The sequence below is a fragment of the Pituophis catenifer genome, unplaced genomic scaffold (genome assembly GCF_029215685.1).
Source record: "Pituophis catenifer annectens isolate HBS135680 unplaced genomic scaffold, rPitCat1.0.hap2 SCAF_2, whole genome shotgun sequence".
Classification (NCBI taxonomy): Eukaryota; Metazoa; Chordata; class Lepidosauria; order Squamata; family Colubridae; genus Pituophis; species Pituophis catenifer.
In genome coordinates this window covers 132,475,543-132,500,681 of record NW_027256882.1, presented here as the reverse complement: position 1 = coordinate 132,500,681, position 25,139 = coordinate 132,475,543, and the positions used below count along the sequence as shown (strand labels likewise).

The following is a 25,139-nucleotide window of genomic DNA, read 5'->3' as shown; positions in this document are numbered from 1 at the left end:
TATTATCAGGGGAGGTCTTATTTTGGGGGAAACAGAGTAAGTATTACCCTAGTTCTTGGCTAATTCGATTCTATACCCAATTGTGATTTTGTTTTTATTTATCGTCCAATGTTATATCTATTAAATGAAGAGGGTAAAGGAAGGTCACCTCTGGTCCTATGATCTACTGATTTTAGATATCTTTTAAAAAGATGGGATGTCTTAATTTTACTATAATTGGCAAGAATCAGAGAGTGGGCCTTATGGATCCTGCTTGGGCCTCCACTTTCCACTCATAATCTGAGCACAAATACAGTGCATATGTAGCAGACTCTTTGAGTATTGTGCTTCCCCCTAAAGTGTTGCTAGGAAACACTAAGGCAGGTTTGCAGGTAGTTTGCAAGTGATGGACCGGCTGCTTTGTACCCCTCACGGCGCTTCCTGCACTCTTCTGACTGTGCCAACGCAAGTCCTTCACTTGTTCCAAAAGGCTCTCGATGGAAATATGTGCAGCTGCTGGGGGACGAGCTGGACCTTCGTCACGTCACCTGGAGACTCCCAGTAGAACTGATCCCTCGTTACTCGGACAGCAGTTGCTTTTCCTCGGACACAGAGGGTCTCCTCCATGAGGGTAGTACCCTCTCTGAGCTAGTGGACAGTGATGCAACCAGCGGCAGCCTACCAAGGAGTGGGACTTCCCAGCCCCAACCAGGTGAAGGATGGCCACCTTCTTCCCTCCCAGTAACCATGATGTCTCCTCCTACTCCAGGGCCATGCAATATAATTTATTCAAGCTACCCCTCTACAAGCTACAAGGACATGTTAATAGCATGATACATTTAGCATTTGTAATGGAATCTGCTTGAGATTGGTTATTTAGTACCAAAGTCAGGGCTATCCTAGGCATGGAATTGAATGAAACAGAATGGAAGTACAAAGAGAGAGAATTCTTTTGGGACGCACGTTGCATATTTCTGCCCTTCATGTAGCTCACAAGCTAATTTCAAAAATCCTCTGCAAACCATCAATTCAGACATCTGAGTTCCTTTCCTACCAGGTACTTGGTAGAAGAAGTGAAAAGGGGGGAGGGGGGAATGGTGGTCAAATAGATAGACCCATTATTTCCTTCAGCCTTTTCCATTGCTGGCATTCATTCCCCAATCGATTATACCTGAAGGAACACCCCTCCCCCCCCACCCCTCCCCCCACAGTATTTGGAAGTCCCCGCCTCCCATTTGGAATCTTATTAGCATAGGACAGAGCTCTTCAAACTTGGCAACTTTAAGGCTTGTGGATTTCAACTCCCAGAATTCCCCCGCCAGCTATGCTGGGAGTCGAAGTCCACAAGTCTTAAAGTTGCCAAGTTTGGGGACCCCTAGCATAGAACAACAGTGTTATCTGCTACAGCAACCTCATAACTATGATTTTCTTCAGCATGCTAAACTTAGTGAACTTTCACCATCCTGGTATGTTCCAGCTGCTTCATGTGACAGCTTCTCCTTCATGGAACCTGTAGCTCTAAATATCTGTACAATGCCAAATAGGGGATATTACATTGAATAATCAACCAATGATTCCAACAACTGTTTAAAAATTCAGTACATTCTTAGAGCTGCTGAGACAGAACTAATGTCTTCCCTTGAGCATTTTCTGTAATTTATTTAAGAATGTCTCTTCATCTTGCCCTCATTATTTCCAATAGTGGTTAACAGAGTTGATTAAAGAACTCGAAAAAGGAAAAAAAGATGACCAGCCAGAGTGTTTGTTATTAATACTTGGTTCCAGTATATATAATGCCTCTGAATATGAAGGGTCTCTAACTATTCGGACAGACATTTGAATATATTAGTCTTACAGGAACTTAATGAATGCTCTAAAATTGCTAGCAATTATAGCCATGTCTTGTCTTTTCCAATGTTTTAAAGTGGATTAAAGTAGTAATAACATTTTCTTTTTTGAAAAATATAGCATTACTTGAATATCATGTCCTTTAGTATTTGGTACCTCATTTGGCATTCATGAAGCCACCTTCTGACCTAACCAACCCTTGCTCTTTTCCTATTGGCCCTTTCAGTCTGTTTAATTCTGATATTGATGTTTTGTTGTGCATTGTGGGTTTAAGTGATGCGACATAAGGGATGTTGGTTCTTATGGAGCCCCAGAATGCACTTTATAGATAAGAAGCAGAATAAAGATGAAGTCAATGTTTCCCAAACTGATAACTCTTCAGGTGTCTTCAGCTTTGAATCCCATTAATCTGCAACCAACATATCTGGTTGGAAAAAATACAACTGAAATCAATATACTGGAGGCACTCCGTTACATTTTGATACTACAAACTTTGAGTTCACATAATTTACTGAATCATTTCTTTAATTTAAACATGGATTGGTTAATGTAACCACAGTTGGCTGATTTCATACAGCATGCTGCCATGAACCTTGATATATGAACCATAGTGTTTGGGTTCATTAAGTAAAAATTAAACCACATTATGACTTAGCACAGACCATGAACCCAGGCATTCTAAGGTATCTTTATTGTCATTAATTAACATAGTCACTGGTTACTGATGTTAACTGCAGCAAATTGAATAATTTCCAGAACACCTGATGAATGGCCGACTGGATATTGCCTTCCCTGCCGGTAGTGGAAGTTTAACCCGAAATCATCTAAGTCCACATGTATACCATGAGAGAAGAGTGATCGGAAACTCATCGCTAACCAGAGAGTATACCACGGTGTCTGGACATGGTAGGTGACTAATGTGCGCTAATCTGTTAGTGATTTGAGAATGTTCAGTGTTCTATCAGAAGGAGATTCCAGTTAGTTGAATTCTTTCTCTCTCACTTGGTCTCTCATGCCAGCATTAGATAAGGAAAAAATATTCCTTCTTCCTCAGGCTATTTCTTCAATCACTGTGCCTGGTGTTGGTGCTGCAATCTTTTCTGGTACTCTCAATGGTGTGTCTTTCTTTCTCTCTGTTTTGGCATGTCCTTTAGACCCATCCAAGAATGTTTTCTCTCCCACATATGAAGAAACTAGAAGGATACCCCAGATCCCGCAGGATGCGGGCTTTAGGAGGGCAAATGTGATGGGTTACTCTGACAGCAGTGATGCTCGGGATTCTATAGTCATGACTGATGGGCCCTCTTGGATTTCCAAATACTTAGGTATAGCAAATGGCATAGCATGGCTAATCAACTGCAAGGCTGTTTGTTCCAACTACAGTGACTCATGTCATAAACTGCTAATTTATTCACGTTAAGTTCCTTCAAGTGGCTTTGCTTGTAGACCTGCTTGTGTGCATGTGCTAATTTGCTCTGCCTTCTAACCTTCCATCTCTTTCACTTTGATGGCTTTCATGTTCTAATGACATCACTTCAGTTATTACATTACACACTCAAAGGAGTTAGTGCTCAGGCAGTATCCTTAACAATCTGCGATTCTTCTGTGTCTCCATGTCCATCTGCCCAGGTCATAACAGGCAAATATTACAATATGTTCCTTTTAAAACATATTTACATAGTTTAAGGAGTTGCTGAAGTTCATGGTAGGGCTGAAATCCAGCAGGTTCTGACAGGTTTTGGAGAACCAGTAGCGGAAATTTTGAGCAGTTCGGAGAACCAGCAAATACCACCTCTGGCTGGCCTCAGAGTGGGATGGGAATGGAGATTATGCAATATCTTTCCCCCAAGAGTGGGGAGGGAATGGGGATTTTGCAGTATCCTTCCCCTGCCATGTCCACCAAGCCACGCCCACCAAGCCATGCCCACAGAACCGGTAGTAAAAAATTTGGATTTCACCACTGGTTCATGATCTATATTTATTATAGCTCACAACTTTATAATTACAGCTAATTCCTCTGGATTTGAAAGTACCTTGTCCTCTATAGAAAGGAAAGCAACCTTGCTTGCATCCAAAACAAACATTTGGAAGACAGGGAAACTTCTTATTCTACAAAAAGGAAGGGGTTGTCTGGCCAGATGAATCTATTCTTTTAAGGAGGAAAAATCAACTAGCAATAGAAAGACATGACAAGAACACTTTAATCTCGCAACACATAGCCAAATTCAGACAGTTTCAACTGGGAAACTATTAACATCATAAACTAAGCCAAATTGAAAAATGCTAGGGAATTCCTAGGATGTTCAGACAAATAGATTTACAGAAATAAACCATATTTACACACCATTCAAAAAAATGGAAATAAAAAACCTAGGCAGGAAATAAAAAGACTAGAACACATACTCTCCAATAGCCCATATTCAGACAAGCAGGGATCAAACAAGACAAACAATCAGGCAGAAAATAATATTCTAATCAAGTAATCACCAAGGAGGAAATTATACCCCAACCCAAACTGTCAGGGCAAGCTACTATTTATTAAAAGATAGCAAAACCCACACTCACTCACATTAATGATGTTATCTAGTTGGGTAATGAAACATCTGCAAGCAAACAACCAAGCTTAGAGAGTACCAAAAATTCTGCAAAATGAACAGTCCAGGGTGCATTTTGTCCTTCTCAGCCCCAGAAGGCCAGGGACTACCCTGACTCTGAAGATATTTATGAGGTTCTGGTCAGCTAGGCCCTAGTTTGTCAGGTGGGTGAGTTTAATCTAACCTCCACCTGGAACCTTGCCATGCCCTGGGGATCTAGGACCTGGGGACAAGAAAAAAAATTGCTTCCCTGATAAAACCAACTCTCTTCTTTTCCTGCTGCATGTTACCATGCAATGCAGCCAAGATGCTCTTTTCATTCATTGTCCAATGATTCTTCAGCCATGTTGTTCCCTTCATTTCTTCTGGCTACATTCTCAACATCTCATCTTACTCTTTTGCTTGCTCTTCTTTGACACAAAAAGAGGTCTCATGCTGATGTGGAAGATTGCATTTTGTCCTTTCTTTGCCTTCAGATCTTATCTTGCTATTTCCTATCTGCCTCAGATTCTAGAATGCAGCTTCTGAATGTTCCGGACACTCCTACTCGCTTGGTGTTCTCTGCCTTGGGACCAACCTCCCTGAAAGTCAGCTGGCAGGAACCCCACTGTGATAAAGAAGTACAAGGATACAGTGTGCAATACCAGCTTCTCAATGGAGGTTAGTGAAGCTCTCTCTGTGGTGAAAGTGGGAATCGGAAATATATACATAAAACTCTGTTTTGTCAAAAGGCATCAGATTCTACAAACATGGTTTGTAACATGAAACATCCCCAAATCGGTTTCTTATTGCCGAGATCTGTTTCCAAACTGCCCAAACAGATTTCCCTGTCCTGATGTTTTCCAGATGTTTCCATACACCACAGCAGGGGCAGAACCTTCATAGATCCTCTGTGAGGGGGATGGACAGTTTCTAAATTTGATAAACATTTCTACATATGTTGAATAATGTTCCCTAATATATCAACCAAGACTCCATTAGAAGATAGCCATTTGACTGGAATAGGAGTAAGGTGAATTTGGGTCCTGATGAAAAACACTAAATTCAAAATGTGTAAAATCCTTAATTCCCAAATTATCCAGACAGAATTGGTAGGCTTAGTTTTCTTTTCATTTTTCTCTGAGATAATGTGTTACAAAAGAGACAAGGACACTGTTTACCTTCTGACGTATACTAAACTGAAGGACGTGATCATCTATGAAGAAGAAACATTCACAATTATTTCTGAACAAAAGATCATACGCACGGCCGCCTCAAGATGTGACTTGTAGCATTCAGCCTACTGAATGCACTAGCAGTGCCTATTCTTCCAATAGAAGCTGCAATTTTTGATGATCATAGTTTGTGGGATGACATCTGGTTTTTCTCCTATTTCTTAGGCGAAATAAAGAGACTTACAATTCCCAATCCAATGCAGAACTCGGTGGTGGTGGATGATCTATTACCTAACCACTCCTATGTCTTCAAAGTAAAGGCCCAAAGTGATGAGGGATGGGGTCCAGAAAGAGAAGGTGTGATAACCATTGAGTCACAGGTGGATCCACGCAGCCCTCTCAGTCCCGTGCCAGGTAATTGTTTTGAAATGTTTACAATTTCAGGGATATGCTACTACTTTTCCAAATGTTGATTTTCAACTGTGCCTTTTGGGATTCAAAATAAATCTGTGCTTATTTTGCATGAAAACCATGCATGTAGTCGTTATTCATATTCCACCTTTCTTTTGGGAAGTGGGAGTGTCACATCCTTATTTTAAAATTAAGATAGGTTTAGGCGAAGAGAAAGAGCTTGATAGTAGAGTAAGGACTAGAATCTGGGCTTCCCCAGTGCCAGTCCTACGTTCATCCACTACTTACGCTGAATCTTGAGTGGTACTTTACTTTCCTGTAAATTTCAAATGTAATTGGGTTAGCTTTTTGGATTCAAGAAAGCAATAAATGTATAAGATATTTGAAAAGCCCAAATGGAAATTCTACAATTCTAAATCTTTGAACTTCTGCCTGTGCCTCTGCTTGCTACTGGTTTGATATTCTCTTAACAGAACTCTGACCATTCTTCTTTATTTGATAGGGTCACCATTTACCCTGAGCACACCCAGTGCCCCAGGGCCTCTCGTATTCACCGCCTTGAGTCCAGACTCACTTCAACTAAGCTGGGAGAGACCCCGCCAACCCAATGGCTTAATTCTGGGCTACATGGTCACTTGTGAGACTCTGCAGGGTGAAGGTATGTCAGCCTTTTGAAATAAATTCCACTTCAGTTGCAAAGCTTCCCCTGCTAACATATAGCATTTCCCAAATTATAGGAGAGAGTAAGATGGCTCAGAGCTTTATAAAATAACCACAATCACCTGAAATGAAGCATCTGGAATGAAGAGATGGGACTATATGGGTGAATATGTATTATTCCTTAATCTTCCTACTTCTTTTTATTTTTCTCTGCTCAGGGGAACCCAGGACTATCTATGTGGAGGGAGATAACCCAGAGACCACCCTTACAGTGCCTTACCTGAGTGAAAATGTTCCGTATAAGTTCAAAGTGCAAGCCAAGACCACTCAAGGCTTTGGCCCTGAAAGAGAGGGCATTATCACCATTGAATCTCAAGATGCAGGTATGCTTTGGTGACAAAGTACTTTTATCATCTGTTCTTCTTGGTGTGTTTTGCCCCAGCTATGGACCCCAAAGAACGCAGCACACACAAACTCTATACAAAGCTTATTTACTCAAAATAACTTAGTCTTTATCATTCAAAGGCTGTTAACGCACTGTCTTAACAGCCTACCAGAATTCTAAGATAAGGAATCACAGTCTTACTAGAGTTGGCAGAAAGCCCAGAAACAGTTTTGCAGACATGAAAGAGAGTGAACTAAAGTTGTTCTCTACAGTTTGTTGCAAGCGGCGTTCCTTCTTAAATAGGCTAAGGAAGTGGCCAATTAGCCTCAAGCCTTACTCTTGAGGAAACCTCCTCCTGAGGAGTTACTCCTGCCTTTTGGCAGCTCTGCGTGCCCGTGCTTTGAGAAGAAGCTCCTCCTCTTCGTCCTCTTCACTTAAAGGAGCTTCTGGAGGTTCTGAAGGGCTTGGCTGAATCCCTGCCTCTGGCACCACATCTTCTCCAGCCTCCTCACTGTCCAACTCGAGCGCCAGCTGCACAGGCTGCTGGTGCAGCACCACACCAGTCTCCTCGTTGTCGGAATCATTTACAATCTGCACAGGCCGCTGACGGGCCACAACATGGTGTGCTGTTAAGGGCACGTTGTCAAACAAAGTGTAAAAAATGCAGAATTCAATTTTTCTTTCTTTTCATACTGTAAAGTACAAATTATAGGAATTGGCTCTGGTACTGGTCTTGTCAAGTGTTCCATGGGCTAATGGGTGGTGCCTGATTACTCCTGCTGCGTAACCTGAAATGGCCATAGAGTTGCCAGCAACAGGAGAGGTGGCATGCCACAGCAGCAGGGTAACAGAATAACAGAGTTGGAAGCAACTTTGGGGGTCTTCTAGTCCAACCTTTCGGACCTCAGGGACCACTAAATTCAAAATTTTAAATCCTGTGGATCACTAATACAAATCCAGCGCACCGCTTGCTGAATCGCCTGGACTCACAGTGATGGGATGGGGTCCTTCAGGCACTTAGTTTGGCCACTTGTTTCTGCAACCTTAAACACTTAAAAGAGCCATTTGAAGCATTGGATAGGATGAGGCGGGTGGTACTTAGATGTATGCGAAATTTTGGTCCCAGTATTCCATGGGTTTTTGAAATTTTCACTGACTTTGTATTCTGATTGTTTTTAATGTTTTCCACACTATCCAGAGTTGTTACAATATAAGCAGCTGTATAACTCTTTTGAAATTTTTTAAAAAAATGCACACATGAATGTGTTCTTAAAGAACAGTGGGCAAGGCATCCAAAACCCAAAGTTAGGGTAATATGGATATGTCAAATTTGGGTCCTCATTACCCAATTTGTGCAAGTGTAATATATGGGAGTAGACAGCATCTGGAATGGTGAATCAATTTTTCCTTAACATGATGTGTGCATGGACATTTTAAATACTCTTAAAAGTAATGCTGTTTTCTTAGTGAGTAGAAAATTGATCTTCAAGGCGCCGCAAATGATTTTTACAGGTTTCTGCTTTTGAAGCTATCGTTATCCCATTTTAATTCAAAGGGAGACAGATGATAGATGAGAAATGAGAAATGAACTGAATATTTAGGAAGATTAGCTGGAAATAAAAGTAATAGAATAGAGCTTTGCATGGTCATGTGAAAACAAATGTTCTGCTTTAACTTAGACACCATCTTCTTGCATTTGTTCTCAGAGTCATTTTTAAAAAAATAATATTAGATGGAATGAGAATTAGATATCCAAGCATTGAATTACATCCCCTCCCCTCCTCCTTTCTGCTTCAGGAGTATTCTCACAATATGGAACACATCAATTCACCAGGGAGGAAGTCTTCAATCTCCCTACAGAATACAACACCCAAACGAGCATCACTCACTCCCTACTGGATCCTTTATATGCAGGTAAAAAAAAGGAATGATGGAAATAGGGGGTGCCTTGATTTTCGATAACCTTGCTGAGATCTTTGGGACAATATTAATGAAGAGTATCTAGCATTCATCTTAGAGGAGAACAAACCTGAATCTCGAGACTCTGGGATCGCAAGGGGAAGGTTGAAATCTTTATTCAGAAATAGTTAAACGAAAAATAAGTGGTTTTTTCCCGCTAGAAAAATGGCAGAACAGGCCTTTTCATACATAGGTTTACTCAATGGTAATGTATTCTTTTCATAGTATTAGGAAACTCTCCTATCACTGCTAAGATCAGGAACAGGGCCAGAGCAGTTATTTCTAAATTAAAGAACTGCTTTTTTTTGGTACAAAAAATTAAATGGAGACTTCTTCCCAAAAAAAGAACTCTGCTTTTGCTTAAAGCACACTACGACCAGCATCCCAACTCTATTCAGGAATTCTGGAAAGGATTATATTAATCACACAAACAGTGCTGAGTGTCTGCAGTTGCATCCATGAGGTCTTTTAAGATAGATGTCTGTGTTGCTTTATATGTAAAGCCTTTTAGGTTATGGAAGATTTCACAGGATATGAAGAGGTCTGTCTTTTAGATATCAGAAGCATGACTTCAGGAAGGGCTGGGATATTTACTACCTCTAAGGGGGCTTGGCTCTTTCCCAAGTGCCTGAACATGTCTAGGGGTATCAGATAAACGGCTCTAGAGTGTTCCTAAACACAACCCAGTGCAGGGGCAGAAGTCATAAAAGTGATGCTTAGGGATTACAAAACAAAAAATAAACTATGCTAAGTTTTCACATTTGTATGGCCATGTGTTTGTGCACGTACACTGATTGAACGCGCTTAATCCATCATTCAATTACAGTTTAGAAAATAAACCACAATTAGCTGGCTTCACAAAATGCACTTTTATATATCTGGTTTTACACTACATACTCAACAAAACCTTAAACAGCCAATTTTATGTTTTAAGAATGAACTGCAAATCTAGCCACGGGGGAAGTTGCTGTTTACACCGTTTTTATTCTGTCCCTTTGTTTCAGATGGGATGCTGATGACCACCCAGCGAGTGGAAAGTGGCGGCACCCTGACCAAACAGATCACCAAAGAATACATCACCAGCACAATGTCCAGCAATAGTGGGACATTCTCCAGACAGACAGAGAGACAATTCTATGAAGCTTGAGCGCACAAGGAAACTGCCAAAAAGACACTCAAATTTCAACAAGATGTTCTGTGGCCATCTTCCAGATGAGAGCGGACGGCAATCTCTGTGCTCCATTAGCCCTAAAAGCCACCCACTGGCCATTGCTTTTGAAATATCACCAGGTGATATCTGCACACAGCCTAGCTGGTAACCTAGCATCTTGTGAAAGGAGCTTTTAACAGAACACTTGGTTATGAAACTCTCTTGGCTAGTTCAACTCTGAATCCAGCTCATGAGTATCTGCTTTGCTGCTCTGGATTTGGTTTGAAATCCTTACCTCAGACCATTGCTTTTCACTTTGTTTATTTTAACTGGATCTCTTCCTCTTTGTTGAAATTAAGACCATCCTCATTTTTTTTTCTTCTGAGCACAATAACATCCTGTTTGTCACATACATTCCTTGCAATCCAGGGGAGTTAATCCAATTGTTGTATAGTTGGTTATAAAATCCCACGCTGTGCAGTATATAGGAATTCATTAGCAGATTAACAAAAAATACTATTTTATGGCGTAAGGTTGCTAAAATATATACAGGTAGTCCTCGTTTAATGACTTTGTTCAACAGCCATTTGCAGTTACAACCATAATTTAAAAAGTATGGTAATTTTATGACCTATCCTCATATTTATAACCTTTGTGGGTTATAAAGCAAAGGACAGTTAAAGCAAGAGCACAAACACAGGCACAGTTTCACTTAGTGACTGCTGAGTTAAGAACTGGGCTGTTGATCCCAGGTCATGATTGCTAAACAGGGACTTACCTGTAAACCCTTTTCCAAAGAATCTGATACAACATGGGGCAATTAAAGCAACTTTCCAACTTTAATATGATATCAAATATTTGGTATTGTTATTACAATTAATTATCTTTAATTAATATCTTTAAGAGGTAGCTCTCAAAATAAACTGATCTAGCCAACATTTTAGTTACTTTTGGATGAGGCTCTTATGGTGCAAATACAATAGCCTTGGTCAGAGTCCCAATGTGATTGTTTTCCTACCTTTTTTTCTCCCAACCACTTAAAAACTAGTGAATTGACAACGATAGCATCATATTAGCGTATTTTTTGGGAAATAATCCTAAAACTCCTTTGGAAACAAACTGAAATCCAAATTAACATCGGTGCTATGGCTGCATTTTTCAGAAGCTGCCCAGGAATTCTTTGGTGAGAAGGTCAGAATGCAATTACATGGCATCTTATCTATCTAAATCAGGGTTCTCCAAGCTCGCCAATTTTAAGACTTGTGGACTTCAACTCCATGCTAGCTGAGGAATTCTGGGAATTGAAATCCACAAGTCTTAAATTTGACAAGTTTGGCGAACCCTGATCTAAATGACAGTTTATTCGTCAGTGCCAATCATCACGCAAGGTGTGGGTAATGCTAGCTGGCTTATCCTGCACCCCACATGACTTGAAGGTGCCCCGTAGTTGTGAGTGGTTCTCAGAACAGATGGACATAACATTTGTTGAAAGTGAACATTTGATCAATGCCACTAGGAAGAGTAATGCAGCTAGGCACATTCAGGCAAAATGTATCAGTCTGGAGCTCTTAGGATCTCATATTCAGTGCTGTGAATCATTCATAAGAGATGGAATTATTAAAGTTCCTGGACTGTCTTTTAAAAGGGCAAGATTTTTTTCATACTGAACAGAATGAATGATTTCCTGGATCCTTTGTAAGGGAGTTGCAAATCATTTCTTCTTAGGAGAAGCTGCATTAACTTTTATCTCCAGAGCTTTCCATTTCTTTTTCTGATACGATTTCCTGTTTCTTGCAAACTCTTACTACCGATTATTAAACTTTTCCCTCAGAGTAAGAACCACACATCTTGGTGTAATCCAAAGAGGTATCTAATGGCCATATTTTAATAACACAGTCGTTCTAAATAGAAGTTTTAAAAGGCATCCTATGCTTTCACTGATGTATAATGAAAAACACTTTATAATGTAAATTACATGTTTGTAGATTATTATGGCTTGTAGAGGTTGATGGAATTAAGTACACATGCAGTTTCAGTATTTCAGAAATCTGACAGATGGTGCTTTGGACCAGATGGCTTTGCATTGCACTTAATAAACATTTTCTCTATGATCGCAGCTATTTTTTTTTATTATTATTTTCAAATTTGCTATGTGTAAAAAAAACCCAGGTTGACTGCTAATGAGGGCAATGATGCAGATCTTGTACAAACCTAAACCTCAACAGGATTAGGCAATAAAAGCAAAACATATAACTTCTACCTGAAGATGTTACTAAAATAATCTGACGGCCAAAGTTAAAAGGATATAAGGTTGTCAAAATTAGCATTAAAGATTAGCATCAATAGCAATGGGATCTGTCTTTAAAAAATGTTGTATGGGAAAAGTTAAGTCTGCATCTGTTCAGCAGTTGAGATACATGTGAAGAATAATTGAATAACTTTTGTGAATACGTTTGAGTGCCCAGCTGAAGTTCATTTTTAACGTAACTGTTGCCACTGCAAAACATACAGTTGGGATAGTACTGTTGGGATATAATGGCTGCACAAAACACTAAGCTTTACATAACAACACAGGCTAGGCACATGATAATTTAAAAACTGGTTAGTGGACAGTTGATGTTAAACAAGTATTGGCTAGTTTACACATTACTAATCCCTGATGTGTTTAACCCTGGTTTATTAAGACATTGTGCTTATGCATAACATTGGTATAATAAACTGAGGTTTACAAATCAAGGCTGGGTCACAATCATGCTAAAATGAAAACCAACTAACCACATGAAGGTTTCCTATAAGGGAACATAGCCAATTATTTTAGTGTGACAATCGTACATTCTATTGCAAGAAAGTCTATTATTATTGTGAATTGTGCTTAATTGGATCAGAGTTGGGGCAGAGGGAGGGGAGACAAATGATAAATGCATCATACAAATGACACAACTTACATCGTACAAAGGACACATTTTACCGTACATCTTTGCATTAGAAGTCATGATGCAATTACACATCATCTCATAGACATTATGATGCCTATTTTATTTTGACTTCACTGTAACTGACTACGCTGTCACTTTCTACCACATTTATACCAATTATATGGGTTGAGGGTATTATGTTGCATCAGCCCGTCCTTGTCAGTAACAAATGATAATATGGAATGCAATGGAGAAACTCGTCACAAAGTGACTCTATTTAAGAGATGTTTAGTGGGTAATTCATTATTGGAAGATCACTCATTAATGGGGTAAGCAAAAAGGAAAGAATAGAAGCAAAATTTAGAGCACAATGTAAAACAGAAAGCCTATTTCCACGATTAGTCTCTGCTTGGGAAGATAAAAAGGAATTGAATTGCTTTGGAGTTGTGGAGTTTATGCCAGGCTTTCCCAGCCTCAGTATTTCCATCCAGGTTGTTGAAGGAACTTATCACAGAAAACTGTATGCAGAAATCAAGGGCTGTTTAATGAAACTCATCATAGTGTTTCTCTGAAAAGGAAATTTTGAGCCCCAAACTGTCTTGTGAATCAGACAAAAATCTCTTTTGGGCTCTTGGCTAAAAGAAAAAAAAAACATCTGTGTGCGCACACAGGTTTTCACTTACTTCACTTCTTTTATGGAAGAAGTCAAGTCTTTGCTCCAAGCTAATGTCCCAGGAAGCTGTCCAAAAATGTCATGCTTCTCTTTATCACTTTTCTTAGTGAATCCTACAGACGAGGTGGAAGAGCTTTCAAGACAGGAGATGTATTTGAGATCCATCAGCGGGTTTTGTGAAATAGAATGTTGCTGTCCTGCTGTATTTGTCCTAATTGATAAAAGCAAAAAAACCATGATATGCAATTATCTGAATTTATCAAGGCACACAAACTACATCAGGAGAAAAAGTTCACAAGTGTGGAAATCTGACTTGGGGCATATCAGATGGCCGTTTATCAGTCAGAGGGCAATTATTAAGAGGTAAACCAAAGACGAGAACCATTTTGGTGTAGTGGTTAAGGCATTAGGCTAGAAAGTGAGAGACTGTAAGTTCCAATACTGGTCTTAGGCACAAAGCTAGCTGTCTGACCTTGGGCTACTCACTTTCGGACCCAGGATGTAGACAAGGATAAACCACTTCTGAAAAACCACGCCAAGAAAATTGCAAAGACTTGTTCAAGCAATCTCCAATAATCAGACACAATTGAAAGGGGGAAAAAACCCCAAAGACATTATCAGCAAGCATATGAGTTTGCTCAAACAGCAAATTTAGCAACAGAAAACATGTGTTGATAATGGACGTTTAAGCCAGGAATGGGCAAATGTTTTTCCAAATGTTTTGGTCTTCTATCTGCCGTAGGCAAAACTGTCAATGTCAAGGAATTAAACACCCAGGAGGCAGCAGATTGCCTGTGTCTGGACTGAAGACATTTTTATCCAAACAACAGTTCTAATAGCAACAGAAAGAAACAGCTCTTAACAGAGAAACTGTGGGAAGATAAATAGCAGGTGGACCAAGACAGTTTCTATGCTCCCCAGCACAGACTTTTCTCCTCAGAACTAAATTCATCTATCCTGTCAAAATCTTTCTTTCTCACACACAGACACTTTCTACTGTACTTCATTCCTCTAAAAACATAAAAATGCTTTCCTCACAATTTATGTTATGACATTAGGGATTTGAAAAAATATTCCATGCGTGGACCATTTTATGTATGCAGTTTTTGGCCTATATACAGAAGAAAATAAGGGTGTTTTGTTCCAGTATGGACTGAAATGTAGAAGTTCTGGACAAATGTGGTTTACAATGGGGAGCAAGAGGGGGAGGGGAATCCAAGATTGAGTGTTTTCCTTAATGCTGGTGCGTGGGAACATGGTGCATGGTACAGCAGAACTTGAGAGAGAAAAGGAGGCAGGTGGGAGGTGTAGCAGTGGGACATTATCATCAGTGGCTGGAGACAGGCAAAGGAGAAAAGGAAGATGCTGGGAATTCAGGATCCAGAAATATATGCTTGGAGTCTGTTTCTTCCTGCTGGGATCATCTCAGGAATGAGCAGGCACATAGGCCAATACACCGGTGGCAGGTTATGGCTGATGAAGGCAGAGAGGGTTAGGGGTTTTGTTTCAGGGTATAAGTTCATATCCTTAAAACTATTCTTAGATATACAGTGAGGAATTAGACCACAAAAGGTTTAATGACCCAGATTGTTGGGGGCAATATGCTGACTCTGTAAACCGCTTAGAGAGGGCTATAAAAAGCACTATGAAGTGGTATATAAGTCTAAGTGTTATTGCTAAAAGACAGCCAGGAAGAAAAATAGGACTGGATTTTACTGATGAACATATTGGAATTTTTGATATCAAAAATAATTGCATACATTGATTACAGCCTATATTCTAATATATATCTATCCCCAGAGAGAGTGCTTTGTATCAAGAAGAACTAAAACATAGGTCCAAGAAGAAAAAGCTGATGTTAAAATTCTGCTCATGTAGGTTGTAAATGAGAGAACTGTACCAGCAAATCCACTCTTGCCGCCCGATCAACCACATACCTTGATATGTTTCAGAACTTTTTCTGCAGCTCCCGATTCAAGAAGAGTTACGGTGCAACCTCCAAAACCGCCACCAGTCATTCTGCTACCATAAACTCCAGGAACTTCCATGGCAGCAGCTACCAGCTCATCTAATTCCGGACAACTAACTTCATAGTCATCCCTGATGGGAGGAAAAATGAGTGATTTTTAAACAAAAATGAGGGAGGAAAAACCCTTGTCAATTACTATATGGAAGGTAGGAAAACAAAGGTTAGTAGTTACAGTAGACCCAATCATTATAATGATAGACATGGGATGATATTACAGAAGTATCCAATTCTCACCTTGGGATAAATTAAAGCAGACCTGGGCATTTTATGGCCTTGAGCCACATCCTGCTCTTTTGGCTGTCTCCATCTGGCCCACATGAGGTCAATCAGAAATCAAATGTAAATAAGTGTACACTATGCATGCAATACAAGTGCTTGCTTTTATTTTAAAGGTGACTGCTATTTTTTTTTCCAGTTTGCCTTTGTGCATGCATTCGTGCCTACACGCCTTCACAGCCCTATTAGTTCAACCCTCCACAACAGTCTCAATTTCTCACGTAGCCCCTTGGAACAATGAATTGCCCATCCCTGCATTAAAGTGTATCACTTGCAACAGATAAATTCTATGTCAGAGCTCCCCAACCTTTCAGGGTTGATGGCCCAGAACAGGGGGGCGGGGGAGGGGGCTTGTGCGAGTGGGGCCGCAAGCGCCCGCGACAACGCTTGTGCAAGTTGGGCCGCGACCACCTGCAATGCTTGCAGCAATGCTCAAGCAAGAGGGGCTGTGCGCACATGCTGGCTACTCATGCAGCCCAGTGGAGACTAGGCCACAGCCCAGTAGTGGGCCACGGCCCACAGTTTGGGGACCCCTGTTCTATGTCATTACACTGCATTTAGATCTTTGTTGATGGGATATGGAAAAGAATATGATGTGCCAAACTAACTTCATTTACTCTTAGGAAGAAATGCCCCATGTGGAACAAATATGATTAAGGCAGACAATCCAGTCTACACTTTCTCTGTGTTATTTAAAAATATGTCTCAGCTGGCCAAGGCATGACAGATTGTGTTTATGGGTCCATCTGATAATACATAAACAACAATCATTTAGTATGTAAGAGGAATAAAAAGTAATAGGTTTACATTAAGATCAGTGGTGGGTTGCCCCCGGTTCGCACCGTTTCTATAGAACCAGTAGTAAAACCGGCGGGAGGCTCCACCCACTGACCCTGACGTCATCAAAATGCTTCTGTGCTTGCGCAGAAGAGCGAGCGTGCGGCCCCATTGCAAACCGGTAAATAGATTAAGATGTTAATCTTAAAACCTGATTAAGATGTTCTTAATTCTGTGAAACGAAAGAGATGCAATAGATGTAAAATATAGGTTGTCCTCAACTTACAACCACAACTGAGCCCAAAATTTATGTTGCTAAATTAGACATTTGTAAAATGAGTTTTGATTTTATGACTTTTCTTGCCACACTTGTTAAGTGAGTCACTGCAGTTGTTAAATTGGTAACACGGTTGTTAAGTGAATCTAGTTTCCCCATTGACTTTGCTTGTCAGAAGGTTGCAAAAGATGATCACATGACCCTGGGACATTGCAATCGTCATAAAAATGAGTCCGTTGTCAAGCATCTGAATGTAAATCATGTGATCAAGGGGATGCTGTAACGGTCATAAGTGTGAAAAAGGGTCATAAATCACTTTTTTTCAGTGCCGTTGTGACTTCGAACAGTCAGTAAGTGAACTGTTGTAAGTCGAGAACTACCTGTAAGGTGTGTTGATCTTCTGAATTAAATAGCTTCGTTGTACATCCAATCTACATACATACAGGAAAATCTTTACGTGGAAATTCAAAAACAGCCCTTTGATTCTATGAATGTTAATTTAAAAAAAAAAAGGAATAACCTAGTCCTAGACCCGTGATGGCAAACCTATGGCATGTGTGCCATAGGTGGCACGCAGAGCCATATCTGTGAGCACGCGAGCGTTGCCCTAGTTCAGCTCCAGCGCACATGCATGCGCTGGCCAGCTGATTTCTGGGCCTTCTGGGTCCACCAGAAGTTGGGAAACGGGCTGTTTCTGGCCTCCAGAAGATCTCCAGGGGGGTGGGGGAGGCCATTTTTGCCCTCCCCATGCTCCAAGAAAGTCTCTGGAGCCCAGGGAGGGCGAAAAAACGGGCCTACTGGGCCCACAGATAACCTTTTTGCCATCGCGTGCTAAACGTGTGGGGAGCATGGGGGGTTGCGTGTGCAAGCGCGGGGGGTTGCGGGGAGTATTGAATTATGGTTGTGGGCAAGCACACGCATGACCTCCCTGCGCTTCCCTCGCTTTTGGCACGTGACGGCAAAAAGGTTAGCCATCACTGTCCTAGACTGTATATCAGCTTCAGACTGTTGCCTTACCTTAAGGAATTGTGGCTCTCTACCATCAGCTCTCCAAACCTCTTATAATCTCTGGCCTCCAGAGCCTCGGCTGCCATAGCTGTGCGTTCAATCTCTCCAATCACATGCCTGGCTCGCCTGTACATCTCCTTACTCAGGAGGCTCCTGGACTCTGGAAAGAGAGAGAAAAAAACAAAACGAAACAAGATTCAATTAGGGCTCAAAGGTTAAAAATTATCCCCAAATGGAAAGTTTTGAGCTTCCAATATGCCTTCTGTCACCTCCTGTATGATAGTACAGGAAACAGTCCTTGTTTAGCAACTACTTTGTTCAATGACCGTTTGCCGTTAACAACAGTCACAAAAAAGTAACTTTACAATCCATCCTAAGATTTGACTTTTGCAGGTCTGTAAAGCAAAGGCAAGCTGAAGTAAGATCATAAGCACAATCACCGTTTCTCTTAGCAAGTGCTTTGCTTAATGACTGAGTTATCAATCCCAATTGTGCTACGAGAACTACATGTATGCCTAATATGTCAATTGCCTCTAGCCTTTCCATCTCCCCTTGCTCTGCAACAGACACACAAAGCTTCATATGTTCTGAAGAATGGAAGCTAACATGCCCACCCCCACCCCCCTTTCCAAATAATGTTTACCCTCTAAATCTGACATGTTGGCTTCTCTCAGGCTTGCCTTTCCCAGCAACTTGGCTGCCTCTTCACACTGACGCCGACGTGTGGGATACTCGCTGCCTGTCAAAGTGTGTCGTACATTGGAATTGGTGATGAGAACAACTAAGTCTGGGTCAGTCAAAGGGACCAGGCGAGTTTTCAAGGACCTTTAATAACAAGAAGACATAACTAGATCACACAAAATGATCCTAAAGATGGTTGCTGGGTTTAGTTACTTATACATAAGAAATACCGAAAAGAGCTGTCATTATAAACCAAAGTGCACTGTCCACATAACACAACTTTACAAATTTAATGCTTTAAATTTAAAACCTGCATTCTGAATTCTAAAATGTGCATGAGTTGGGTATGTGTTACATTCTAACAATTTTTAATATTCTGTAAAAATATTCATACAATCATTAAAAATTGGGTCTTAACTGTCAACTTAAAGGACATGGATTTAGCTCTATCCCTAGCCTCAGCAACTCACCCAGGGCTTAAGGTAGAAGGGCTATCTGAACGCGCTTTGAGAATTTCATTCCACAAATACTTTACAGGAAGTTTTTTTTTTACAGAGCAATAACATCCTTCTCCTCTTTTGAATACTGTGAGCCTAGTTAGATGAGATAACTGATCTCATAACACCCTCTACATAGGGCTGCCCTTGGGATGCATCCGGAGGCTCCAGCTAGTCCAGAACGCAGCCGCGCGGGTAGTTACGGGGGCGTCTAGATACTCCCGTGTAACACCTCTCCTGCATGAGCTGCACTGGCTGCCGGTGGTGCTCCGGATACATTTCAAGGTGCTGGTGCTCACCTATAAAGCCCTTCATGGCTTAGGGCCGGGATACTTGCAGGACCATCTCCAGCCGCTCTCCCACCGTCCTGTGTGCTCTCACAGAGTCGGCCTCCTCAGGGTGCCGTCGGCCAAACAATGTCAGCTGACGGCCCCCAGGAGGAGGGCGTTCTCTGTGGGAGCCCCAACCCTCTGGAATGGATTGACCACCGAGCTCAGGACAGCCCCCGACCTTCTTTCCTTCCGTCGCGAGCTGAGGACGTGGCTCTTTCGTAAATTCAACTGATCCATTTGGGGATACACTGTCATAATTTTAAACAATAGGGTTGCTGATTTTAATTTATTTCATTGTGATTTGTATTGGAATTTGTCATTTTGTAAGCCGCCCTAGGGAGAAAGGCGGCATATAAATCGCAATAATAAATAAATAAATAAATAAATAAATAAATAAATAATCTGTGTGGACATGATCTCTCTATATAGATAGATGGAAGAAATTACAAGAAAATGACTATTGCTACATTCTGACCTGCAGTCTATCAGCAAGGCATGTCCTTCCTTCCCCATTACGGAGATAAATTGGTCCATGATACCACAAGGCATCATTGCAAAAGTGTGTTCCGCTTTCTGGCACACCAGTGCCTTAGTAACTGGATCCATGTCATCTGTAGCAAAGAAGAAAAATATCCACTGACAATTTAGTACTTTATTTCCATATAAAGGAAAGAGGGCCAAATATTAAAATGTTTGATATTCATATATCAAAACAAGCCAAAACATGCAGATGTATAAAAAATCTAGCCTTCTAGTGCTCGTTTTCTAGGACTGGAGCTCTTCAGAATGGGCACGGCCAAGAAACCAACCCATGTTCCAATCAGTTACTTTATTGTTCTCTGCCTATTGCACGGGGATCTCTCCAGAGTGGCCGATCTCATCTGGGAATGGGTAGATAAGGTGCCAAGGCAATCGGAGTGGTCAGACCTAGCCCTCTTGTGTTTATACAGTGCATCCAGGCTGATTCGTTGCTTGAACCCTTCTCCCTCCTCAGCAGGGATAGTTGCTCTCCAACAATCCTTGATATGTTGTGTGAATTCAGCTGCTGTGCTTTGTGATGACTAATGCCTTAGAGCAGGGGTGTCAAACTCCATCCATGTCACGTGACGTATCGCGACTTTTCCCCTCTTCACTAAACCGGACATGAGCATGGTCAGCGTATGACGCATCTCGCCCGTGGGCTGCGAGTTTGACAGCCCTGCCTTAGAGGGTCCATCCACTAACTAAATTCTAATTCACTATTTTGTTTTTAACGGTGATCATGCAGCTGCTTGAAAAAGAGGACACCAGAACCTATATAGGTTAGTCTTTCTCCATCTAGCCTGCTATGTTCTTCCCTGGGTGGTAGCGGCTTTCTAATCTGGCAGAGTATTTCCCAACAATTTGGAGTTTCCAGGGATTGCAACACATGTCTACAAAACTTCTTCAGCTGTGGTTAATCTAAGTCTCATTTAGCTAACAAAGTCGAAAAGGGGGTAGAAATTTCAGGTTGAAAAATATACCCCCGACCAGCCTTCTAAAGGGCTACTGAAAAAATCTGGAATTGGTTGATGATGTCAAAGAAAGGCAGGAAACATTCTTTGCTTCCATCTCATTGTCTGGATTTTGCCCCTCAGCCCCTAGACTTCCCCAACATGGCTGTGCTCCAGGTGGGTCATTTTCAGTCTCAGAATTCCCAATAAAGCTGGATGTGTTCTTTGTTCTAATATTTTTCTATAGTTATTCTGAGGGTAAATAAATATATTTCAAATGTCACCGTTGGCACCCTGAACTGGTTAAGTGTTCTTTTAAGTTATTTTCCTGATAGGTTAAGATTGGGGATTGAGAAATAAAGCCTTATATTCTCTCTCTCATTAACTCAGAGTAGTTGACCAAAACATTAACAATTACCCTTAATTGATGGAAAACACAGGAGATAGATATGAAAACCAAAATGCACCTTCTATGTTTTTTTTTTAAAGAATGATTGCTTAGTTTGTCACAAGAGCTTCTTTTTCTCTTCCATGGTTGTTTGTTTCCTTCTTTTCCATCACTTTAATTTGCCCCACTATCAACCACCTCTTCTTTCAGTTCTTCCAGAAAGAAAGAAAGAAAGAAAGAAAGAGAGAGAGAGAGAGAGAGAGAGAGAGAAAGAAAGAAAGAAAGAAAGAAAGAAAGAAAGAAAGAAAGAAAGAAAGAAAGAAAGAAAGAAAGAAAGAAAGAAAGAAACTTTGAGAGTGAAGGATTGAAAGAGAAGCAGTTGATGGTGGGGCAAGTTAAAGTGATGGAAAAGAAGGAAAAATAACTTCCTTCCTTCCTAAGATGTATCCATTTAGCACTTCACTTGCTTTAAGGAAAATGTAAGTTATCTGCTGTTTCATCATAGGCATAGTATAATTCTTACCAGGAGAGAGCTGCTGCAGGAAGGTGTACATGGCCACTTCTAAGGAGGCTGAACTTGAGAGACCACCACCTATAGGTACATTACTTTCTATCACAACATCAAAGCCTGGGAGAGGGCCAGCTATAATGGAATAGAAAAGCAGCACAGGGAGAAAACAACATAATTCACGGCACGTCCCACAAATAATCTGTAATTTAACGAACTATTCTGAAAAGCATCATGTTTAACTAAAAATCTGTCACGGTTTGGGAAAGATGCTTTAAGTAAAGGGCTACACTTCTTCGAAGGGGTCAAAGACATAGTGGTTGGAATTGTTTATCCCACTGGTATCTTGGCTTTGTGGGAGATAGGAACCCATTTAATGGGTTATATGGCAATCATTATTTAGATTTAGGAGGAGAAAAAAACCCTACTCAAAAGTGAGGGGACATGGAATATTTCAATCTCTCTATTAAATAATATATTATAGTCTCTCATCGCCTCATTCGTGCCAAAGAGGAGAGTCTGTGGTGGGAGGGGGTCACTTGGGGAAAGGCAGAGTTTTGACTGCATGGTTGTAGCTGCCATCTAAAGTTTCTTGACTCCCTTCTTACGGATGCTCCAACTGCCAAACAATGTAACAACCCCAATCGTTGATTGATTTTGAATCTTACCTTTATAATGCTGGATAACCCCTTTTACATAATTAGCCCAGCGAGGTTCACCGGGTTTCAAGGAAACACCTTCCCTTGGAACTGGAAACTGCACAGTTTTAGGCTCTTCCGTTTCCTCTGCAGTTGTAGTTATGGATATCATTCCATCTTCCCTTGGACTCCCAACCACGACTGTTCTCATCTGTATGGCCTGAAGAAAGAGAGCACTGTAGAGGGTAGCAGTGGAAAATCAACTGATCTTCCAGCAGTTGATGAACTACAACTCTCAGTGCCCTTCTCCACAGGCTGGGACTGCTAAGGATTGTGGTTCTGCAACATCTGGAGTACAATAGGTATGTCACGTCCAGTATAACTAAATACAAAAAGATGGGCAAGGTTCCTAAAAAAGCACTTTCTGCATGGTATTCCCCCCCCCCCCCCTTATAAATGCAGAGGAGCCCAAGAATGAATAGAAATGAGGATGAGGAATATGAGTAGGAGTGTAGATATAGAAGCAGGAGAACGACTCTTCCTGAGGTTTTTAGTTTTGATCACTTAGGATAATTATTATAATGGAGAAAATCCTTTTGATTTGTAATGATTCCTCCAACATAGTCCTTAGAAACATTGAATATGCCTATTAACTGATTTGTGTGAAAACACATTTCCCAAAATACACAATTGCTAACTTCACACATCACACCTGGTTAATCTATGGTTTGATATTGTGCAAACTCAGCCAGTGTGATGAGTCTGGGGTTCAATGTGTTGGATGAACCAAAACATTTGGATTAATTTAGTTACTCTACCTACCAGACATCCTCAGATCAGAGCTGCAGAAAATGGTACAGTAAAGAAATGAATTTGGAGATGTGGAGGAAATCTTATAGCACGCATACAGAAATCTGCTTCCATCACACTGGATGGAAACTGTTGTTATTCATACTTTCTTAAATTGCCACCACTGTACAGGATATCTTGTAGAATACAAAGAAATAAGTGGCTTACAATTTAAAATTAAGCCCCGTGTATAAACAGAGAAGGAATATGCAATTATACCATCTGTACTTCTTTAGGATTGGGATGAGATTTTTATTATCCAATGGTCCAGGGGTGAAATCCAACAGATTCTGACAGGTTCTGGAGAACCGGTAGCGGAAATTTTGAGCGGTTCGGACAACCGGCAAATATACAGGTGAGAATGGAGATTTTGCAGTATCCTTCCCCTGCCACACCCACCAAGCCACGCCCACAGAACCAGTAGTAAAAAAAATTGGATTTCACCACTGCAATGGTTGTTTTAGTTCAATACATCTAGTGGGTTGAACTTCGAAGTCTATGGGCCACAGAGAGAGAAAGAGTAGAACCTCTTTAGAAAGCATAATTTCAGTTAGGGGAGAATGGTGAAGCAAAGATGAAGATCAAAGATATTTTGGAATTTAAGAGTGGATTTTTAGCATGACATTAATATAGGCATTCCAAAAATTAGCTTTCCCTTTAACTTCTAATGGAAGCCTATGTCTTAAGAACCATTTGTAGATGCAAAGTTTCAGTAAAGGAGAAAAAAAAAAGAAACCACTTACATACAGTATAACAACCTATACTGTAGCAAATTATAAATAATAAAATTACATTCTAATAGAATGTGCTGTGTAAACCTAGTCCCAGGTTAACTCAAGTGTGTTGTACTCATGAATGTTTTGGAGTTATTTCAAGAAATTATATTCAATGAATATCTGTCAATAGTTGTCATAACAGCATTGTCACGATCAGGGAACTTTATTTCTTGCTAAATTTTTAGAGAAATGTCTTTATCCAGTAAACATTTTGCAACAGGAAATCATAATGTTTAGACAAAAAAGTCAACTTTTTATGGAACAATTTGCCTTTGAATTCACTACTATGTCAGGGAAATAAGAGAAGGGTAATGAAAGCATAACTTGGGAAAAAATAGCTTAACATTTGCTATTTTATACTTAGTGAATATTTAACTCCACGTTTGTGCAATCAAAACTAGGCTTAACTCCGCTGGCCGTGGAAGAGATCAGAAATATTTCTGAAAGGAACCAAGTCTTCAATGGTAATCTTCAGCAGCTTTGCCTACCCATTGACAAAAAAGAATCTCTTTAAATACTGGCATTTCCCACATTTAGGCACAATATTAGTATCTTCATGGCAGAAACGGCTTTTTTATTCTCCTCCTCTACATCGATGAAGGAATTTCCCCGAGATGTCTTTGGAAAATCCCCATAAAACTGGAAGAAGCACAGCCGAAGTTAATCTGATTTTTCTGCACGGCATTGCTTCCTTACCATAGGTAGCACGAAACCTTGATTGTAATCGGTGTGCTCTCCGATCAAATTTACCCTTCCGGGCGCCGACACTGCAATTTTAGGATCTTCCCCGCCATAAACCCTTTTGTACACTTCCCGAGCGGCTGCTAGTAACGACCCCACTGGGTTGGAGTCTCTCCTTTTTTCCATGATCCCGATCCACTTTTGCAAACTGCAGGTTCCAGC

The 25,139-nt window shown here is 40.7% G+C and overlaps 2 protein-coding genes across 2 annotated transcripts in view; one reads left to right on the top strand and one right to left on the bottom strand.

Annotated features, from left to right (window-relative positions):
• Window positions 1–10,467, top strand: part of ITGB4 (integrin subunit beta 4) — an 82,261-nt gene extending 71,794 nt beyond the window's left edge. The window contains exons 34-41 of the mRNA XM_070934619.1: window positions 2,584–2,733; window positions 2,982–3,152; window positions 4,929–5,081; window positions 5,801–5,989; window positions 6,489–6,644; window positions 6,865–7,029; window positions 8,829–8,945; window positions 9,995–10,467. Coding sequence (XP_070790720.1) covers window positions 2,584–2,733; window positions 2,982–3,152; window positions 4,929–5,081; window positions 5,801–5,989; window positions 6,489–6,644; window positions 6,865–7,029; window positions 8,829–8,945; window positions 9,995–10,137 — 1,244 coding nt within the window. The 3' untranslated portion in view covers window positions 10,138–10,467. The remainder of the gene's footprint in view (window positions 1–2,583; window positions 2,734–2,981; window positions 3,153–4,928; window positions 5,082–5,800; window positions 5,990–6,488; window positions 6,645–6,864; window positions 7,030–8,828; window positions 8,946–9,994) is intronic.
• A 3,113-nt stretch (window positions 10,468–13,580) lies between these two features.
• Window positions 13,581–25,139, bottom strand: GALK1 (galactokinase 1). The gene is made up of 8 exons (XM_070934618.1): window positions 24,933–25,139; window positions 22,642–22,831; window positions 21,989–22,108; window positions 20,081–20,216; window positions 18,739–18,920; window positions 18,105–18,255; window positions 15,666–15,828; window positions 13,581–13,939 (listed from the first exon to the last, which is right to left on the bottom strand). Exons 1-8 carry the CDS (start codon window positions 25,101–25,103, stop codon window positions 13,865–13,867), a joined length of 1,188 nt encoding a protein of 395 aa, XP_070790719.1. The 5' UTR covers window positions 25,104–25,139; the 3' UTR covers window positions 13,581–13,864.